Here is a 22,692-nt window from a genome sequence, read left to right as displayed (position 1 = left end):
TATATACAGACCACCCCTTGAGATACCGTTACGGTGCCCACTTTAATTAACATTCCCCTGACAGTCCCGCCTTCTGGGTTGAGGTCACCAACATGGCATGGCAGCTGAATTATCTCCCTCACCATTTCGGCCACTTTTCCCACAGATCTTATCCCTTCCCTCGTAGCTGCAGCGAGCAAATTAATAATATATATATATATATATATATATATATATATATATTCTATTTCAGAGGCAATGGGTGAACCCCCAAAAATGGTGGACCACGTCATACATCATGCAGGCTTTGTAAACTCAGTGGGCTTGTTGGCGAAAAATCAATGTTTCGTTCTAATTTTGTAAGCCATAAGATTGGATTCTATACTACAATAATGATTATGAATATATAATGTAGCATTGCATTTGCCACTTTACCATGTGATGATTATTTGCAATAGGGAGGTGAGGCCATGAAATTCCACCCACTTTGACGGATATATTTTATACATTGATATATAAATATATATATATATATATATATATATATATATATTGCCATGGTCAAGAATCCTGCTACTTAACATACTTTTTTATACACAAAGGGTGTTTACTAACTTGCAGTGATATTACTTCTTTATATTTCTTTATGCCAAAAGTTCACTATTGTGCACGCAAACTGTTTAAGGGCCCTTTTTGACAAATATGCGTGCCAGTTATGCCTCATGCCAAAAGGGAGGAACCATAAATACGCTTCAGTTACGGCCCTTCTGGCATAAATACGCTTCACTAAACGCATATATATGCCGAAAGGCCCTTAACACGTTTTTTGCTCATAGCATTAAAACTTATCAATTTTTTCCAAAAATACAATAAAATATCATGTAAAATGTAATAACTCAACATATATATTGAAATTGACCTCCAAAACGAAGTAATCATCATCACAACTTACTTCTTAAACAAGCCAAAAGTGTAAACACGATTGTCTCAGAATTACAAAATACGGTTAAGGCCCTTTTGGCGTAAGGCCGACGATATCATAACATGTTATTGTAATGAAGATAAATAAACAAATTACAGATTACAATAGAACATATATATAAATGAAAATGTGAAAGTCATTAAAAAGCAGACCTTATATTCATAATCGCCTATTGAAAATAAATTGGAGTAATCTTAATCATTGATAAAATAGAGTAGGGTAATTATGACCAGTGATGAAATAGAGCTAATTAAGTTTTTGATGAATATGAAAAAAAGGAAGTAATTAAATCTTAAAGACAGAAGAGAATATCATTCGTTGTAGACAATAAAAACCAGTTTCCAAATCTTACATGTAGATTCACTACATTTCGATACACTTAACTTATGTGATCATGATCCTTATCATGCATTTGCAGACGGAATTGCAGATTGGGAAGGGAAATGCAAATCCTTAAGAATTAGTCGATGTCATATTCCGAAACCTTTGCTTGGCTATTTATACCCACGGGAAGTGACAAGCCGTACTTGCATAGCAGCTCAACTGGAGGCACAAAATAAAGCATCTACATTTCTAATTAGCATAATGGGGGATTACAGCCCAGGCATACACTTTATCTAATTTAATTGCCCCATCCAATCTAATCAACAATAAAGGTCTCGTTTGCAGCGCTGACAGTATACCTTTCATAGTGCAATGTTCAAAACGTGTCTGAAAATCTATATTTCAGTCATAAAGTAATTAATAGTTTGAAGCCAAAAGGTGTCTTTTTGTTTTCAAAATCATGAGTTGATATTAATTTGGATGAGTTTGAACATGATGTTATCTCAGGTTTTACTTCATTGAGCTTGTTATGTATATTAATGACATCTCACAAGCTCTTGTTGTAAGCTACTGAATGGTGCCATTTGATTGGCTGAGAAATTTTTCTGTAAAACAAGGCTCAGAAGAGGACTGTAAATTATGAATTTTTGTTTTGTTTGTTTTAAATACCCATATATTTATTTCCCTATTTGGCTGTTTATGCACAAAAGGAAAAAAAATGAATTTAGTAACCTGTGCATGCAGAAAGAAACTTGTACAGCCATCACCCAAATTACGGACCTGTATACTTTCATTCTTACAAATTATGTAAAATAGAGTAAAACTCATGGAAATGAAAGCTGTCACGGTCATTCCTGCCAAATGAGAATATCATATAATGTGCTTCGAGTGTGAATCACAACAAAAAATATAGTTGATTGCCTCAAATGAAAAAACAAAACAAAACAAAAACCAGGACAAATTGAAGACAACGTGATCACCATTTAATGATATTTGTCTGAGAATTCTATTTATGCGCAAAAATGCAGGTGGAAGACGGATATTTTAACGAGAAATGTTAATAAAGAGATGAGGATGCTGCCTGTGTAACCTTGCAATTATAATTATACAAATGCATAAGTGGTAAGTCAAGGGAGATCGAGGAGGGATATTGATGTCTTTGGTGCATGCCAGCTAATTACATGTTCCTGTCTGAACTTCCGGGGGGAGAGAGGAAGAGAGAGCGGGGGATAGAGCGATCAACGATGGGGAGAGAGAGAGAGCGGGAAATGGAACGATGGATAGGAGAGGGAAGGGTAGCAGGAAGGAGGGGTATGACAGAGACATCTATATCTAGAGAGAGAGAGAGCGAGAGAGAAAGAAAGAGAGAAAGAAAGGAAGCAAAAGAGGGAGGCTGGAATTAGATATGGGAGACAGAGAGAGAGAGAAAGGGGAAGAGCTGGGAAGGGACGGGAAGATAGAAAGGGCAATACTTATGGGGTGTTGCAAGAAACGTGCGATCAATCGCAAGTCTATTTTTGGTCCCTAAATCGATCATATGTCTTGCAGTTAATTGCAAATTAGTGATTGATTGCTAATCTGCTCTTCGAAACAAGAAGTGTAATCCAATTTGCTACAGCTAACGTTGATCTATCAGTTGTAAAATTGCAAGCGAATATTTGCAATTGATCACAAATATTTTCTTGCAACACCCCCTTAGAAAGGGAAGATATACCAAGTAGAACAATGATATGACAAATACAGTCTAGAATTGTTCTTTCATAAATGGACTGCAGATTGGTATATGAAATATGTACAGGTTAAATTTGCCAGAGGTACATCTGATATATATTAGTACATATAAACATGTCGGAAAGAATCAATGAAAAGAGAATTAGTAAATTGATGGCACGAAGCAAAACAAAGCAAAAGAGTTAAGATAGATGGATGGAGAAGCGCATGGACTGAAATGGGCAAGGTAAACAAGCATGAGGGGAAAAGATATATAAATTATAAGAAAGAAACCATGTATACCATTAATAGCCATAATGGCGGTGGTGTATGTCTGTTGGTATAGCGACAGCTGGAGTGCTCAGGCATGCACACATTCAAATGGGATGATACTAATTAGGGTCTGTTTTGCATTCTCTCTCTCTGAATCGGACACCATAGTTCGACTCTTATTCGCAGCCACCTCTTACACTTTCAATCCCATCTTTGGTAGATGATGTTGCATTCTTAGAATCGAATGAGTGAGTCTTTGTGTGTCATCCCGTGGCAAATAAAATGAAATATTGACAAAATACAGAATGGTATACCTGAACTAGGGCATCTAATAATAAGTGCCTACTTGAAAAATGGAGTACTAAACAAAATCAGAGATTACATATCTCAGAAACTTCGTGTTGCAAATGTAAAACATTTTTTAGTTAACAAACTTTGAATCAAAAATCATTTAAACAAGTGGATATTGCGTTCAAAATAATTTTAAAACAATAGAAATGATCTGACCATTTTCATGTGGCAAAGCTGTTGCTTTGTGTTTTCTAATTCTATGGCAGAAAAGTCTAATTTTAATCTAAAAGTAGCATTCCTGCATTTTAGAAGGGTGGTGTTTGCAAAGATGTTCTTTCTTTATGATTTTTTTTCTTTAGAACTGTTGGAAATAAAACAAAATTCCCATCTAAGATGTCTTACAAGCATAATGCAAAGCATTCATCTTTTCAAGATAATTAAGAATTAATTACCTTTTTATCTCACATGTAGTTGTATATAAAAACAAAATTAAAATTTTATGGAACAAAAACTGATCCCTGTACAAACAGAAATGTGTAATTATCTATGTCAATAACAACATTGTACAATTACCAAAAAGTAAGTCACTTGATTGAATTTGAGCATATTTTTCAATTAACAAAACAGCTGAAGCAGAGGCATGTTTCTATTTTAATATGTACGTGTTTACACAGTGTAGGGCACACATCTGCAGAAGGTCGGTCGACCTTCATTCGGAGGGAAAATATCTAAGGCATGATTTCATTTTTTTACTGCCTTGCCTAGAATAATGATTGCTAACATCAGTCCTAAGTTAGTATTTTAAAATTGTGCATTAAAAAGATATCAATGTCAGAACACATATCTAAATTTCCAATAGATCAAATCAAAATGTTGATAATAATTATATCAGCTTAACATGCACACAAAAATTCAATATAGGTGGGTCTAAGTACAATACTCAAAAAGACCAGAAGTCTATCATACAAACACTTAGTCTCTGTCTGTCTATATAGATCTGTGTCGGTGGGTGTGTGTGAGTGTGTTCATCATAAGAACTTCATATTTCTATTTGTTTATTATTGTAGTCTTCTTTTTCATTTTCCTGAAATAACCCCTTTGTCCCCTCCCACCTTCGTCTTGATTGGTCCATCTTCTCTAATAATTCTCTCTCTACCCCTCGCCTTGTCAATTTTTATTTCCTTTTTGTATTTAAATATATTGTGGGCTTCTTTTTCATTTTTATTTTTCACACAATAACGGTACCCATTTTAATCCCCTCCCCCTCCCCTTGACGATTCCATTTTTCCCTAAAAACGCCCTCTCTTCCTCGTTCCTTTTCCTGGTTTATTTTTTACAGGATTCTTTTCCATAATACATTTATCCTGCCTGCCCCATGAATTTCAATTTATCTATCTTATGTTACAACTCTCTCCCTCTCATTTCCTCAATTTCTATTATTGGCTTTAATCACATGCTTCTTTTTCTTTTTCATTTTTCCACGGTATATACTTTACATATCCCATTTACCTTCCCTCCCCTCTTTTCGTATCAACATAGCTATTTTACCTAACAAATCTCTTTATCCATCCCGCTTCCTCGGTTTTTCTTCCTTTTACTTTAAAAATAAGCTTCTTTTTAATTTTCCTTACTATACCCCCCCTTTAACTCTCCCTGCCCCTTCTTCTCAACAACTCCTATCTATCAACTTACCCTCTCCCCCTTTCTCAGTTCTATATGAAAAACAAATCATTACCAATTTCTTTCATTTTTCATCAGCATGTACCCCTTTTTCATCAGTTAATACCCCTTTAACTCTCCCTTCTTCCTCCCTCTCTGATAATTTTATTCCTTCCCTTTCTCAGTTCTTTTATTCTTTTTTTTTTCATTACTGACTTTTTCCCATTTTCAATCAGTGCATATACTCCCTTAACTTTTCCTTTCCCCTTTTCCCATTTTACTATAATTCTTGGTTCTATTCCTTTTGCATATTTTTTCCTAAACTCCAACCCCCCCCCCTTTGCCTTCAACAATTCTACCCTATAACCACCAACCAACCAAACCAACCCCACCCCCACTGCCCCTTTCCTCTCAACAAATCCACCCTATAGCCACCAACCAAACAAACAAACCCAACCCCCACTGCACCCTTTCCTCTTAACAAATCCACCCTATATCCACCAACCAAACCAAACCAACCCCTGCTCCCTTTCCTCTTAACAAATCCACTCTATATCCACCAACCAAACCAACCCCCCCCCACTGCCCCCTTTCCTCTAAACAAATCCACCCTATATCCACCAACCAAACCAACCCCACCCCCACCCCCACTGCCCCCTTTCATCTAAACAAATCCACCCTATATCCACCAACCAAACCAACCCCACCCCCACTGCCCCCTTTCCTCTAAACAAATCCACCCTATATCCACCAACCAAACCAACCCCACCCCCACCCCCACTGCCCCCTTTCCTCTTAACAAATCCACCCTATATCCACCAACCAAACAAACCCCACCCCCACTGCCCCCTTTCCTCTAAACAAATCCACCCTATATCCACCAACCGAACCAACCCCACCCCACTACCCCCTTTCATCTAAACAAATCCACCCTATATCCACCAACCAAACCAACCCCACCCCCACTGCCCCCTTTCCTCTAAACAAATCCACCCTATATCTACCAACCAAACCAACCCCACCCCACTACCCCCTTTCATCTAAACAAATCCACCCTATATCCACCAACCGAACCAACCCCACCCCACTACCCCCTTTCCTCTCAACAAATCCACCCTATATCTACCAACCAAACCAACCCCACCCCACTACCCCCTTTCCTCTTAACAAATCCACCCTATAACCATCAACCGAACCAACCCCACCCCCAATGCCCCCTTTCCTCTCAACAAATCCACCCTATAACCACCAACCCCACCCACCCATTCCTTCCTGTCTTTATCTCTCGTCTCTGCCTTCGTCCCATTTCTTCAGGGTGTCCCCAAACATTACGGCCAGATCCATATTCAATTTGGCGATACTGCGGTGATGCAGGAGGGAACGGTCACTCAAGTGCAAAGAAAGAGGTCCAGATTAGATGAGTGCTTCCTCGGAGAAATACCACTTCACGAAATGGGTTTAAAGGGTCATGTTCACCGACATGAAAACCATGTGACATCTTCCGAATACTACACTCTATATTGCAGGGATTTGAAATAAATTCAGTTGGACTGTATCCAAATCAGGATTCAGTTTGAAACCTCCAAAAATTCATATCCAAATCTTGAGGGTTTTAATTATTTTTTTTTTGTGATTCAAAATTTTCAAGATTTAAAAATCAATCTTTAAGATTAAAACTAAATCCACAATTTGATTGCTCCATAACTAAAGTATATTTGGATTAATTTCAAATCCCTGCATTTTAGAGTGTAAATGATGATAAACAGAATGATAAATCAGCAAATGAAAGGCTAGAGGAGTGGCCTCATTTTACCAAATGTTACAACCAACCTTGCTTTATGCTGAATCCAACAAAAAAAGTTTTGGATCAAACCATTTAAAGTGGTAAATGCAACATTTGGAAAAGGTTGTCAATCCAACAACCTTTCAATTGCTGATGTAACATGTCTATTTTTTGTGCTTATTTTACAATTTTATTGATTAAAAGAAAAGAGTTAGCATGAATCTTGCCATCGTAGTTGTGTTGACCAAATATGAAGTTTTGTTGACATGATTTGATTAAACTTGGGCACACAATCAACTAATTGGTATTTTTTTAATGAAATGGGCGTTGTCTTAAAGTGTTCAGAATTTCAAATCATTACAGATCTCCAAGGGGAGAGTAATCTGACAATATTTCACTCAAGCAAGAAATGGACAGCTTAGAAACTATCAATTTTCTGCAAAACTAATTTTGAAGATACTTTACAAGAATAAGATTTCCAAGATAAAATCATGTTTAAAAAGCCCTTTATCAATTCATCCTAGAATATCCACTTTTATTAAAATCTTCAAGGAAAAGTGAAAATGAACATGCTTTAAATAATTACATGATGTAGTGGAGAGTATGGAATACAGGCCCACTTAACAGAACAATTAACTTTGTCAAAAGTAAAAAAAAATGAACATCTGACATAATTAAAGATAAACCATATCTTTTAATGGTGTATATGCAACAATATCTCACTTTATGACAAAATGGAAATAATTAGCTCCCTAAAAAGTGAAAAGTAATTGAGGTTTGCCATGCATCTTGCTTGAGATCCCCAAGTGGGCACAACATGTGCATGAGATGCTGCATTCTGCCTGCAATGCATACAAAGATTATATTTATTGGAAGAATTCTTAGTGGTTTAATCCCTGGTATGCTTAAGATTCAATATAGTGTATATCTTAAAGGGGAATGAAACCCTTGGAACAAATGGGTTTGTGTGGAAAGAGAAAAATCAAAGAATAAGATCAAAGAAAGTTTGAGAAAGATCAGACAAATAATGAGAAAGTTATATGAGCATTTGAATATTGCAATCACTAATGCTATGGAGATCCTGAACAATGGCAATGCAACAAGGATGTGTGATGTCACATGTGAACAACTTTCCCTTTAATGGACTATATAATCCCCCAAAATGTCTCTTTTTGCTCTTTCTTATGGTGATACAAACTCTTTATCCATAATATATTCTTTGAAAATCTGTATTACAAGCCCTCCTTTAGAAAGGATTAATGATCTACTGATAGATGTGATAAAAGAGGCATTTTAAGTGAAATATATACAAAAACAATGGGAAAGTTCTTCACATGTAATATCACACATTTTTGTTGCATTGCCAATGAGAGGATCTACATTAAAATAATGATTTAAACTTCAAATGCTCATAACTTTCTTATTATTCATTCATTTTTTTCTCAAACTTTCTTTGATCTGTTTCTTTGATTTTTCTGTTTTCACACAAGCTATCTTGTTCCAAAGGTTTCATTTTCCTTTAATACAAGAAAGTCTATTCAGTCTATGAAGGTAACGCGATTCATATTTGACCTGATAAGTATCAAGCATGATTACAACAGTGGAACACAGATTTTTTTATTTAATCATGGATAAAATTACTGCCTATAATCTTTTTATATGGAATAAGAAGATAAAGCAGAATATCACCTTGATAAGAACTGTGCCTCAAAAATATAGCTGAAAAAGTGTCCAAACCATGATAAACTCATCAAACATTAATCTGTCATGCATTTTCATAGAAAGTAACTGCCAAAATACAATAACACATTTTATTTTTAATCAACAAAAATACATTTTCCACATAGTGTAAATATATAATCTTCATAGGTAAGGAAAATATCCAAATTCTTTTGAAATGAATTTATAATAAAAAAACATGTTTCTAACATTCTGAACAATTTATGATGCTCAGATAAATACATGTACGCAAATAGAATAAAACATATACATATATTTTTTCTTTGGCACAGATTGGGATAAGGACGGAAACTAAAGTTTGTGTATGTCGGCCTGCTGTATGAATTTATGCAATAGACATGTTTGTAACCTTTTGAAAAATGTATAATGCTGAGATGCTGTGACCTTTATGGTGGGAGTTTGGTTAATGAATATTTTACTTCTCCCTTCTATCGACCAGCTTCCACTTGATGAGGAGTAATGATTTATGTCTCATCGAATATAATCAATTGGACACTTTATAGACACCGACCAATCCTCCTTTGAAATATACTGAAGATAGTGGTTTGGGGTTTTTTGTGAATTTTCAACGTCAATTTCGTTAACATGATTAATGAATGAAAATTAACGTTATTGTGAAATTTTCCATACTTCATTTTAAAAGGATAAAGGAAAAAAAGATGATTGTATCTGTAATACCATAGAAGAGAGATGGACCATGGTGACAATATTATGACTGATTGCCAATTAAATTGAGAAAAAGAAATAAAAGAAGAACTTTGTAGTTTTCCATCATGATTATTTTAAACTGTAATGCAGAATGGAATCGTAATTGTTATGTAGAAAGAAGGGATTTTTGTTTCATGAATTGGAACAGTTTAATCTCTCTTGATTTTCCTTCAAAGTGTTATTCTGATGAGACCCAATATATCGCAGTTTGATATTTTGCAAAAAGACATATTAATCGCTATAAAATATTACCACGTGCATTTGTCTTTATTTCATTGTATTTTGTCAATCCTAAGGGTCAATAAAATACATATTTAAAAAAAAATAATATATAAAGATTTAAATTACTGGACAAATTATTCATCAAATTTTAATATATGTATTTCTTTTGAAATAATCATGGCATGTAACCCTGTTCATCGAAAATGAAAGGGAGTTTGGCTAAGTACCTGGGTAAATTGAACTTTCTCTATTTGATTATGAAATAGAGACGATATATCTAAAATATCAGTACGGAAAACATTATTGAATAAATTGTTATTGTTAATCCACTTTTTGTAACTCATGTCTAGCATGTATACTACACACATTAGGTTCAATATCCTTCATTCTAACAACCCCAATCTTTACATGAACTTATCAATTATTAGCTTTATAGTTTTACAAGAGCTTTTGGAAAATATTGACAAGTGCCATTAATATAATGAAAATAGACCAGGAATGCAGTCTGTATTTTTTCCAACTCCAACATCCTTTGTATTTTGTCAACAGATAATGACATGTTTTCGTTTAGCATATATGAATTATTTCTGATTCATCACACATAGTACTTTAGTATTCTCTTTATACAACTTTATAAGATTTCATTTCATTTGATAAACAAGAGAGACAAGAGAGACTACTGCAAGAGTGAAAGAGAAAAAAAAGACGATAGGCCTACGTCATGCGGTTTAGTGGTTACAGAGATATCCCATACTTTAATTGTTCACTTTGAAAAAAAAAATCATCAGTGGTTTTATATTTTCCATCCCTTCCAGTGCTGTGTGACAACTTTCTCTATGTTGGAAATATGTTCATTCAATTACATTCATATGGACATTATAATAAATGATAAATATCTAAATTCAAGCATCTATTCAGTGTGAAGACTCGTTAAAAGCCAGAAGCTTGACAAGCTTATACCTAGAATTGATGATTTAATTCCTCTTATTTTTTTCTTATTTTTTTCATTTATTTTTTTACCACTTGTGGGTGGAACACCCTATCAGCACATGCTGTTTTTCGTAGGGGTCCATACACACAACAATAAAAATGTACAATATACAATCAAACATGGTAATGACAAAATCTTATGACATAAATCACAAGTCAGATAACGACACACTATACAACAAACAAAAGCTACAGATATAAACATTATTCTTCCACCATATCCTATAGTCAGATAGAACCCAATTTGCTCAACTAAAAAATGACCATGGCTATACTTCAAACAGACATTCCATCCTTTAACGTTATACGAGCCAACGAGGAGTACCCACCAGACGAGGAGTATATATATATATGTATATGACAGTAAGCGCTGGCTCCGAAATTTGGCATCTAATTAGGAAGAGCTGCATATTTAATGGAAGACATGCATGGCCAGAGTATGGCTTCCCTCTTGTATACAGATTACTCTAGGGTTGACAGCCCGGTTTTTCGACCACCGGCTCAGCCGCTCAATAACGCCATGCAGCGCCTTGTCGGATATATACATGACTGTGCGAGTGTGAGCCTGTGTGTGTGTCAATTCCATGTACATGTAAGTGTGTAAAACCTAGCTAGGGTGGTTGAGTGTGTGTATGGGTGTGTATGGATGGATGGGTGGGTGGGTGTCCTCTTCTACAGCATATACATACATGAAGAGGAGCAAGCTAAAAACTGCATCCACTTTGCGAATCCATCCATCTCAAATTTACATGTAAAATGACAACTTTCTTAGGAAGTGACCATACATGTATAAAATTGTTAAGTCTTAACCCCCAACATATATAATTTGTTGGAAAAGTAAGAGATGACATTAAAATTTCAAATTGAAAGCATACAAATGATTGTAGTTTTTCCCCATTAATGCTTTTACATCCATGTTCCAATAATGCTCTAGAAAATAATGCAGTTTTTGACAGAAAATATTAAAGAAATCAGACTTGCATGCAATGAAAAATTCATAGTTCCAAATAACTAATTTCTTAAATTAGTTCTAGATTTGTAATGACTGAAGCCACAAACAAGTAATCCATCTAATAGCAAATTACATTCTACGTCAATAAAAACATTATTCCCATGCAGTTTAATATTACCAAATTAAGAAATTCATTGAGGCATAAAATAATGATGATAATAGCAATAATAAAATAATAATAATAATAAAATAATAACAATAATAATAATCATAATAGTAATAAAATAATGATAACAATTAATAGTAATAATAATAATAATTTGATTTATATAACGCTTTTTGCCAGAGGATAAAACAAACATGCAACTTTTATTGCCCTGGCTTTAGCTTGAGCTATGACTTTATGAACAGCGCTCGATCGGTGCATTTAAGCTATGACTTTATGAACAGCGCTCGATCAGTGCATTTCAAGGTATTTATCCTACTGGGTACCCATTATATGCACCTGGGTTGAGTGAGGCTGAAGAGAATAACTGGGTCACAACGATTATCAAACTGGGAATGCAAGAAAGTCACTGTGAAATAAACTAGTGACCTTATAGCAAGTTTTCTGCTAATGAAAAGATGTAGCTCTGATTTTTGGTAAACTAACTAAGATATCATCTTTAACTACATTAGAAAATAGTACCCACATTATGCACCCAAAGCTACACCCACATAATTATGCACCCACACACTAAACTATATCTAATACTTAAAATTGATTTTTTATAATACATCAGCTGAAACATTTCTGCGAGAACATTATGATAAATAATAACACACATTAAGAATGAATAATGACAAATTTCACATTCGTTAATGTTGAAGTATAAGTGACATTCATAATCATTCTTAAAACCGATTTAACAATTTGTTTTGCATCAACCATCCTTCTTTATCAGGGCTTTCTGATTCTATATGGATCGAGACTGAATGAATAAATAATGTGTGTGGGCTGGTGCTGTATCTTCAAAGTGTACATATAATCCTGCTTAAATAATTAAGGTTTCTTCTACCTATCTGAATAAAAAAGGGGGAAATAAAGTTATGTAAATATTGTAATCAATCTTGGATGGCAAGTTTTTTTTCCATTTTTTTTAAGCTTTAAGAAAGGGAATCTTGGAGATTACAGGTGCTATTTTGAATTTTCCTGCCCACACATTTCTTTTTTTTTCCATTCATTAAAAATACTCCCCCGTAGTCAATTAAATAGATGAAACCACACTGAAAGGGTTAACATTGGTAAGGGTCAAAATTAACATGACTGAAACAGGCTATAATTTTCAAAATTTTTAGGACAAGGATATTTTTCCATAGGGCACTATATTACAGCACAGATAGGGAAAAATGAAAAAAAGGAAACAAATGGGGAAATTTTTTTTAAAGGGCACTCAGAAAATTCTGAGGCAAATGAGTGGGGGCATCATGGTCAGTAATGCATCATTGGGTGTGGTCTTTTAAAGCCTTTGGATAGTCCTGCAGATGTATTGTTCTAAGGGCCTTTTCACATGTGAATCTTGAATCATCATTGTAATGATGATTGCAATTCGTCTTTAGAATCGTCAGACCTTTCACACGCTCACTCGAAAACTGTAATTTGAGTGAAACTGAACTGGAATTCACCTCCGGAGTAAAATTTGTGATTGTGATTAGCGTTTGTGATTCTAATCATGTTCTGGTTTGGTTTCACACGTGCTAAAAATTCGTCATTAGCTTATTTTTCACTGGAATCATCATTCAAATTACATTGTTTTTTTTTCCGTGTGAAAGGGCAGAAATTTTAGATGAATGACTGTAGGATGTACAACCACAGGTGCCATGTATCTTACAATTCAAATTAACAAACCTTAAACATGTCAATTTATTTGTAACGGATATATCTACATCAAGTTTATATCCAGTGCAATTTAACATGTGCGACAGGTGCATACTGCCACAATCTGCTGCTTAATAATGGAATTTCACCTTTGGTATATATATATATTTGTATTCTCTTATGACAAATAATCATTTATCATTATTTTATGTTTAAAAATCATATTTTGTGAATACGAAAGAAAATAGATGTTTAATTTGAATGGGAGATAGATTGATTGAATGAATGAATTAATAAATGAATGAACTAATCAATTAATTAATTAATAAGTACACAAACGACTTCAAATGTACTTTACTGCACATAAAATTTTAAAAGGCAAATCAAAATGGCATTTGGGGCATCAGAAATAAAACTGTGTATATTTATTCATTGAAAATTTCGTTAAAATTGTGGACATTTCATTAAAAAAAGTTTTCAACTTCCCTGTGGTTTCTTCATAAATTTTCAAATGTCAACTGTTACAAGCAATTTGTAACATTCGTATTCTTTAATAAGAAAAATGTTCATAAAGTAGATGTATGTCATGTATAATTAATAAAATTTGTGTTTTTAGTTAGACGAGTGTTTTTAAGTGATTTTATTTCATTCTGTTCTACACTGTAGGTCCTGACCTAATTATTATAACTGACTGCAATTGACAATTATCTTTCGATCGAGGGTATTTGAATTCCAGTTCATCGTGGCTTAGCCGTGAACCAGAATAGCCTGGTGGTTGAGTCGCTGCCCGGAAAGCAGTAGATGGCAGGTTCGAATCCCTCTGGTTCCAATTTTTTCTGACTTATGATCTTATGATTTTCATTACAGATCGAGCATACTGATCTTAAACAAATAGGAGTAATGCCGAAAATTTGTTAAACAAATTATTATAATTTCCTCCTATAAAAAGCCTCTTAATTTACAAACTTTACTTGTTATTACAAAACCATTTCAGTTATTCAATTCCTTGCTGCAGCATTTCAATCCAGAACCTTCATAATACAAAATAGAAAGCACTTGAAACCTAATTTCGGGGAACCTACATATTGAGGAACTTATAAATAACTCCACACACCCCCTCAAATCTTAAAGGACAAGTCCACCCCAACAAAAACTTGATTTGAATAAAAAGAGAAAAATTCAACAAGCATAACACTAAAAATTTCATCAAAATCGGATGTAAAATAAGAAAGTTATGGCATTTTAAAGTTTTGCTTATTTTCAACAAAATAGTTATATGAACGAGCCAGTTACATCAAAATGAGAGAGTTGATGACATCACTCACTATTTCTTCTGTATTTTATTATATGAAATATGAATTTTTTTATTTTCTCGTCATTGTCATGTGAAATGAAGTTTCATTCCTCCCTGAACACATGGAATTCCAATATTTTAACATTTTGTGCTTCAGGCAAGGAGGTCCTAATCATCAAATTCGTAAAAATTGACATATTGTATAATTCAAACAATAAAAAACAAAAGAAATAGTGAGTGAGTGACATCATCGACTCTCTCATTTGGATGTAACTGGCTCGTTCATATAACTATTTTGTTAAAAATAAGCGAAACTTTGAAATGTCATAACTTTCTTATTTAACATCCGATTTTGATGAAATTTTCAGCATTGTGCTTGTCTGATTTTACTCTATTGATCCAAATCAACATTTTTCTGAGGTGGACTTGACCTTTAAGGAACTGGGAGAGCATTGAATATGACGACTGAATATCCCCATGCCAGCCGATGTAATTAGAAATAGATACGCTCTGTAATCTACCCAAAGGGAATCCTTGGTGGAACTGAATCCAAAATTGAACAAACAAAATAAATGAACATCATATATTACTACCAAATTGGTACGACAGACAGACAGACAAGGATTACAAATTTTTGGATTGCAGATGTTTTTCAGACTAATGGTAGAATCCTACACATTTGAGGGAAATTGTACTCAGCTGATTGAAATTAACTTAAACATAGCACTTGCAGCCAATTAATCTAAATCTATATAAGAAAATGTTACAAAAATGAGAGGCAAATTAGTATTATGGAAAACAAAACACATAAATTTGATGAAAAATTGGTAAATTTCAAAAGAATTCTTGTCATTTTGTAATAAGATTTCCAGACCTTGATATGTATATCTGTTTAATGTAAACATATTTTCATGATGAATGTGCAGTGTTGCTGCTGCATTTGTTGGCGGCAGAACGGATGGGTGTAGGTTATGGCCACTCTAGGGTCGGTTGCCTTTTGTTTGAAATGCCCTGTAGGCCTATACTTTGTTCAAAATTGTGCTATGTGTGTATGATATGCTTGGTAATATGTAAATTATATCATTGTTAAAATGTTTATGCAAACATATGCCCTGTCAGAGGGAAATAAAAAAAAAATTAGTCTAAATCCTGAATTCTCTGATAGAAAACAAAACTTTTAATTCTTTTTTTTTGTTAGCATAGTTTTCTATTTCAAAGAACTAAACAAAAAATTGAAGAAATCAGGATTTCATACAATGTATTCCTCAAGGGTAAATTGTATACTGTATATTGTCAAGTTAGTTATAGTTTTAGTATAATATCATTTTCATTCATCACTGGACCAACAAGTACTGCACTAATTCTCTACATTCACTTCATTGTTGTATTCTGATTTTTTGTTGTTCTATTGTCAGGTCATATATAGATGAAAGACAGCTGTTTACTCATCTTCATACTTAGTACATCTATTCTAATAGATATATTAATTAATCAATATTCTTTTTTTATGAGTAAGAGATCAAGCCAACATTTATGAAAATTTTCCATTATTATTGAAAATGCAGACATTAGTCCTGACAAACAAAAATCTATATTTAATTGTCATATCTACCTACAGGATGATTCTTAGAATTACCCCTGTTAGGGTTAAGCCATATATATATTATGTAAATAAAAATAACTATAAACATATATCTTGTCTATGAATACTGCTCTTAGTATGGGCATCGCTACATAGACCCTATTTTATTGTTTTCATAAATTAATATTTTTAGGCCTCAGTTCAAAAGAAGATGTACATTCTCACTTTCTATTTACCAGTTTTATCTGACTTCAAATGACCTTGAAAATTGACCACAACCAATTCCATCCCCAGAACAAAGAAATTACAATGTGGAATGTCATATTGATCGGGGGGTTTACACTGTGGATAACCACAACAAAGAAAAGGGTTGCTCTGACTTTGCCTCCTACACTCCTTAAAGGGGAATAAAATCTTTGGAACAAGTTGGCTTGTGTGGGAAGAGAAAAATCAAAGAATAAGATCAAAGAAATTTTGAGAAAAATCAGACAAATATTGAGAAATTATGAGCATTTGAATATTGCGATCACTAATGCTATGGAGATCCACCAATTGACAATGTGACAAAGATGTGTTATGTCACATGTGAATAACTTTCCCTGTGAGGGACTATAAAATACCCCTGAAATATCCCTTTTTGCTCTTTCTTAAAGTGATGCAAACTCTTTATCCATAACGTAATAGAACTTTAAAACAAAGTATTACATGCCCTCTTATTGAAAGAATACATGATCTACTGATATATGTGATAAAAAAGTCAGTTTAAGTGAAAAATAAAGAAAAGTAATGGGAAAGTTGTTCAGAAGTGACATCACACATCTTGGTCGCATTGCGAACTGAAGGATCTACATTATGATAATGATCTAAACTTCAAATGCTCATAAATTTCTTATTATTTATTCAATTTTTTCTCAAACTTTTGTTGATTTTTTATTTTAATTTTGTGTTTTAATACCTGTAGCCTATCCTGTTTCAGGGGTTTCATTTTCCTTTTATCAATTTGGAACTGTGTTTTGCATATTTGGAATAAAATCTCAACTTCTCTCTCACCCTCTCTCTGGGCTTGAATTTTTATATATTTAGCTGGGTAAGGCCACTTTTATCATAGGGCACAAATCTTCAAGGTCTCAGACAGGGTACCATAACTGCAAGATTCAAAAGGTATACGTTTACATTGCTGATGTAGCCTTGATAATATGCAGGCCTTGTCAGAGCATCCACACACACACCCGCCAACCCAAACCTAACATTAAGAAACACGTAGTTACTTACTCTTTTCATTATTTTTACTAATAAATGAACTAACTTGGTTTGATATTCGATATCCAGTGAATCCTTTCTATCAACCCTCTTTAACATTTTTTTGTCTTCAAATATTAAGACTGTTGAATACCTTGCTTGTAGCACCAACCTTGATCAGGTGTCTATAGTCTCACAAAATCTAATTCTTTACTGTTTCACTCAATCCGTACATGTTTTACTACAAAGGTATCCAACATTTCAAATTCAATTCAATCACATGTGTGTAGCCGTCAAAAAATATCCAAAACACCAAAGCTAAACTTGTATTATCTGATATAAAATTTCTTTCTCTGTTTAATTCTGATTATATATAAAGATGGTGAAATGAATATATACATACATGTATAGATCTATGCCTTCAACACTACAGTGTGTTAATACAAACCCTACAATGGAGCCGGAGACCCCTTAAACCCTTCATTGATTGATTGATTTTTGTTACATCATTGTCCTCATAGAAAACTGCCTTTAAAAACATGTGTGCCATTCTCTACCACAGACCGGTGTAATAACGGCCCACTAATTAACACACGGTCATCCATCCAGAGAGTGGGGGAAGAGATGTAATGACAAAAGTTACCAGTTATTATAATCACTAACTGAATGAAATGGCCAGAGCTGTGTAAAATGGGTTAGGCTTTGTTTTGTTAGTTTCAGCTCTTTGGATATAAGAATATTGGATCTTGATATTTATCACAGAATGCCAAATTTATTTTCAGTACAGAATTAAGTTATTGGCAATAAAATATGATAAGCATCACCACTGCTAAATTTACTGCAACCTATATCACTCTTCTATGTCTAGCCCGGTATTAGACAGAAGAATGATAAAGGTAGAAGTATCACATGTAGTAACAATGGAAGAAGGAGTTGTTGCAGCTGGTAACAGTACAAGCACATCACATAGTAGTTGTAAAGGTGTGATATAATACACGAGATTTAAATACACGACATGTATAATGAAAGCATGAGTAGTATAGAGAGTAGTATAGCAACATTTGTAGAAGCAGAAGTAGTTGCTTTTGTTGTAACTGTGTATACTACTACTAATGATAATCATAGTATAGTAGTAGTAGTAGCAGTAGCAGTAGCAACGTAGAAGTATTGAAAGTATTCGTAGTAGTAGTAGTAGTAATAGTAATAGTAATAGTATTAGCATTAGCACTAGCAGTTGTATAAGTATTAGTAGTAGTAGAATTAGTAGTATTAGTAGTAGTAGTAGTATAGTAGTAGTTGAAGGAATAGGAGTAGTAGTAGTAAGGAGTAGTAGTCATTGTGGTAGAAGTATTAGTAGTAGTAGCAGTAATGACAGCATATTAGTAGTAGTAGTAGTAGTAGTAGTAGTAGTAGTAGAAGTAGTACTAGTAATAGAAGTAGAAAAAGAAGTAGTAGTAGTGGCAATGGGTAGTAGTCATAGACGGAATAGAAGTAAGAGTAGTATTAGTAGCAGAAGTAGTACTAGTAGTAGTAAGAGTAGTAGTGGCAATAGTAGCAGTAGTAGTAGAAATAAAACTAGTAGTAGCAGTAGTAGTAGCAGTAGTAGTAGTAGTAGTAGTAGTAGTAGTAGTAGTCGTAGTAGTAGTAGAAGACGTATGTAGTAGTAGTAATACTAGAAGTAATACTAGTAGACAAAGTAGTAGTAGTAGTAGATGTAATTATAGTAGTAGTAGTAGAAGTAAGAGCTGCCGCAGTAGTAGTACTAGTGGTTGTATCATTAATATTAGTAGTAGTAGTAGTAGTGTTAAAAACACATGTGCATGTTTAATATGTCATCTTCCCAAATTCTCTCTCTGAAGGAATAGGAGTAGTACAACTCTAAAAAATGAAGTGCTAATTTAGCTCTTTAAAGAGCGTGTATAGTGACTGATATGCACTTCGGAGTGCTGATTTGTCTAGTTCAAATTTGAACTAGACAAATCAGCACTCCAAAGTGCAGTCACTAAACACGCTCTTTAAGAGCTGAATTAGCACTTCATTTTTTAGAGTGTAGTATTAAGGAGTAGTAGTCATTGTGGTAGAAGTATTAGTAGTAGTAGCAGTAATGACAGAATAGTAGTAGTAGTAGTAGTAGTAATGTTGTAGAAGTAGAAAAAAAGTAGTAGTAGTGGTAATGGGTAGTAGTCATAGAAGTAATAGAAGTAAGAGTAGTAGTAGTAGCAGAAGTAGTAGTAGTAGTCATAGTAGTAGTAGTAGTAGTTGTGGTAGTAGTAGTGGCAATAGTAGCCGTAGTAGAAGTAAAAGTAGTAGTAGTAGCAGTAGTAGTAGTAGTAGTAGTAGTAGTAGTAGTAGTAGTAGTAGTAGTAGTAGTAGTAGTAGTAGACGTTTGTAGTAGTAGTAGTAATACTAGTAGAAGTAGTAGTAATACTAGTAGACAAAGTAGTAGTAGTAGTAGACATGATTGTAGTAGTAGTAGAAGTAAGAGCTGCCATAGTAATAGAAGTAAGAGCTGCTGTAGTAGTAGTACCAGTGGTTGTATCATTAATATTAGTAGTAGTAGTATAGTAGTAGTAGTAGAAGTAAGAGCTGCCATAGTAGTAGTAGTACTAGTGGTTGTATCATTAATAGTAGTAGTAGTAGTTGTTGTTGTAGTAGTGTTAAAAACACATGTGCACGTTTAATATGTCTTCTTCCCAAATTCTCTCTCTGAAGGAATAGGAGTAGTAGTAGTAAGGGGTAGTAGTCATTGTGGTAGAAGTATTAGTAGTAGTAGCAGTAATGAAAGTATAGTAGTGTTAGCAGTAGTAGTAGTAGTAGTAGTAATGTTGTAGAAGTAGAAAAGAAGAAGTAGTAGTGGTAATGGTTAGTAGTCATATAAGTAATAGAAGTAAGAGTAGTAGTAGTAGTAGTATAGTAGTAGCAGAACTAGTATTAGTAGTAGTCGTAGTCATAGTAGTAGTAGTAGTGTCAATATTAGTAGTAGCAGACGTATGTAGTAGTAGTAATATTAGTAGACGAAGTAGTAGTAGTAGTAGTAGAAGTAGTAGACATAATTGTAGTAGTAGTAGAAGAGCTGTCGTAGTAGTAGTACTAGTGGTTGTATTATTAATATTAGTAGTAGTATAGTAGAAGTAGTAGTAGTAGTAGTATAGTAGTAGTAGTAGTAGTAGTAGTATATTAGTAGTAGTAGTAGTTGTTGTAGTAGCAGTAGTAGTAGTAGTAGTAGTAGTAGTAGTAGCAGCAGCAGCAGCAGTAGTAGTAGTAGTAGTAGTAGTAGTAGTAGTAGTAGTAGAAGTAGTAGAAGTAGTAGTAGTAGTTGTTGATGTTGTTGTAAGATAATAATAATTGTAAGAATATCATGATTAAGGCATGTTGGATATGAATCTTTTGAAAAAGATATACATGTTCATGTACTTTATATAGCATGATTATATAAATCATATATGGTTTGATGGATGAAATTCCTGAGTAAAATATTAATGGTAGTCATCCAACACATCTACAAAATATGGCTATAGTATATAACAAACACTCATAAAGTGATGTCTGACAATCATTATGAAAATGAATAATCAAGTTCATAATGTTTATCAATATATGTCAATAATCAAAATGTTAAGATTCCTGGTACAATATATGGTTTATAGAAACAGCCAACATTCTGCAGGTCGATCTGGATGTCCACTAATATTCAAATATTGAAAGGGAGATGTTCAGGCATAAATTCAATGCATGGCTGAAAGCTGGTCCTACTAACATAAAATTGTTATTGTACACATTGCAAGCTTAGCGATTGTACAATAACTGAATATTGATCGGGAAAAGATGCGGTGATCCATATATTAGCATTCCCTCCGCTTCCATACACGCAAGAATGTATTGCACTCATTCTTGCCTCCCATGCAACGCTGTACAATGAATGGATGCACTCGCGCCGCGTTGTATATGCAGAACTACTGGACGGCATCCTAGTTCCTACCAGTTTGATGGCGCGCCAGTTGATATAACGAATGGAAAACGAACGACAAAAAAATCACCGCTTTGTACATGAATTGCATTTCCATTGATAAATTATTCAATTAGGTTTTAAATGAGTTTGGATAACAGCATGTCAAGCCTTATCTTACACTTCCAAGCTTTTTTTTTTAGACAGTTTCGCCAAAATGCACGCGCGAGTGTGATGCGGGTTAACTTCATAATGGGTGCAGAACAAGTGGTCGTAAATAAGTTGAACATCATATTACATCTTACCGAATTAGTTTGGCTTCTTTCTCCTCCTCGTTCTTCTGCCTGTCTAAAACAGCCAAAATTTGCTGCCTTTCCTCTTCTGTTAGATGACTTAAATCCAGATCGGGTAAAACCGGTGCTGATGGGGCGGCAGGCATCGTTGGACCGGGCGGGGATGGTCCCGGTGTAGGGGCGGCAGCGGGCTTGCTCATAGATTGCGGAGAAGCCATTTTTGCCGCACAATTCGCTGTCCCTGTCAGCCAAAACGGCTATATAAGTGTCCCCTATTATCACTTGAATCCTCGTCAATGCTTTATCCGTTCCATGCTTGATTTATTGCCATTTTCAGCCGATACATCTGGCACAGCATAGCAGGGCACTCTCGCCCTTCACCATTCATCTTCAGTAGACGAAAAAAGACATTCACTCGATCGTACCAACTAGTTACGCACACATCGTGCATACGATCAGCATTAGAGCCCACGCATTCTTTTCTTCTGGACGCCGACGCACACACAGAGAGAGCGAGCTCTCATTTCGATTCCTCTTCTCACTGAAATATTCATAAATTCGGTGTTCATGTTCATCAATAATTCATCACGTGTTCGCGTGTTGCCAATTAAGTTTGGACGCGTACATTCTACTCGCAGGGGTAACAGCCCCAACGCTTTCGAGGGGATTTGATATTGGCAGAATGACAGGTGTCCGTTTTATACATATATTTAGGAAAAAGACAATTATTAAAATCGTATTGACATTTATGTTGCATTTTTTGGGGCTCATGGTCGGCTTACATTTGATTTCAATCTACACGTTTTAAATCAAACCAAAATATATTGTTCAATTTTGTTTTTGAAGGCTTGAAGGCTTTTTATTTAT

The 22,692-nt window shown here is 34.3% G+C and overlaps 1 protein-coding gene across 1 annotated transcript in view; it reads right to left on the bottom strand.

The window, feature by feature from the left end:
• Positions 1 to 22,043, bottom strand: part of LOC121431038 (regulating synaptic membrane exocytosis protein 2-like) — a 50,078-nt gene extending 28,035 nt beyond the window's left edge. The window contains exon 1 of the mRNA XM_041628505.1: positions 21,838 to 22,043. Coding sequence (XP_041484439.1) covers positions 21,838 to 22,043 — 206 coding nt within the window. The remainder of the gene's footprint in view (positions 1 to 21,837) is intronic.
• Between the last annotated feature and the right edge of the window lie 649 nt (positions 22,044 to 22,692).

This window comes from Lytechinus variegatus, chromosome 1 (genome assembly GCF_018143015.1).
Source record: "Lytechinus variegatus isolate NC3 chromosome 1, Lvar_3.0, whole genome shotgun sequence".
Taxonomy (NCBI): Eukaryota; Metazoa; Echinodermata; class Echinoidea; order Temnopleuroida; family Toxopneustidae; genus Lytechinus; species Lytechinus variegatus.
The sequence above is the reverse complement of the archived record's forward strand: the minus strand, read 5'-3'. Positions and strand labels throughout refer to the sequence as shown.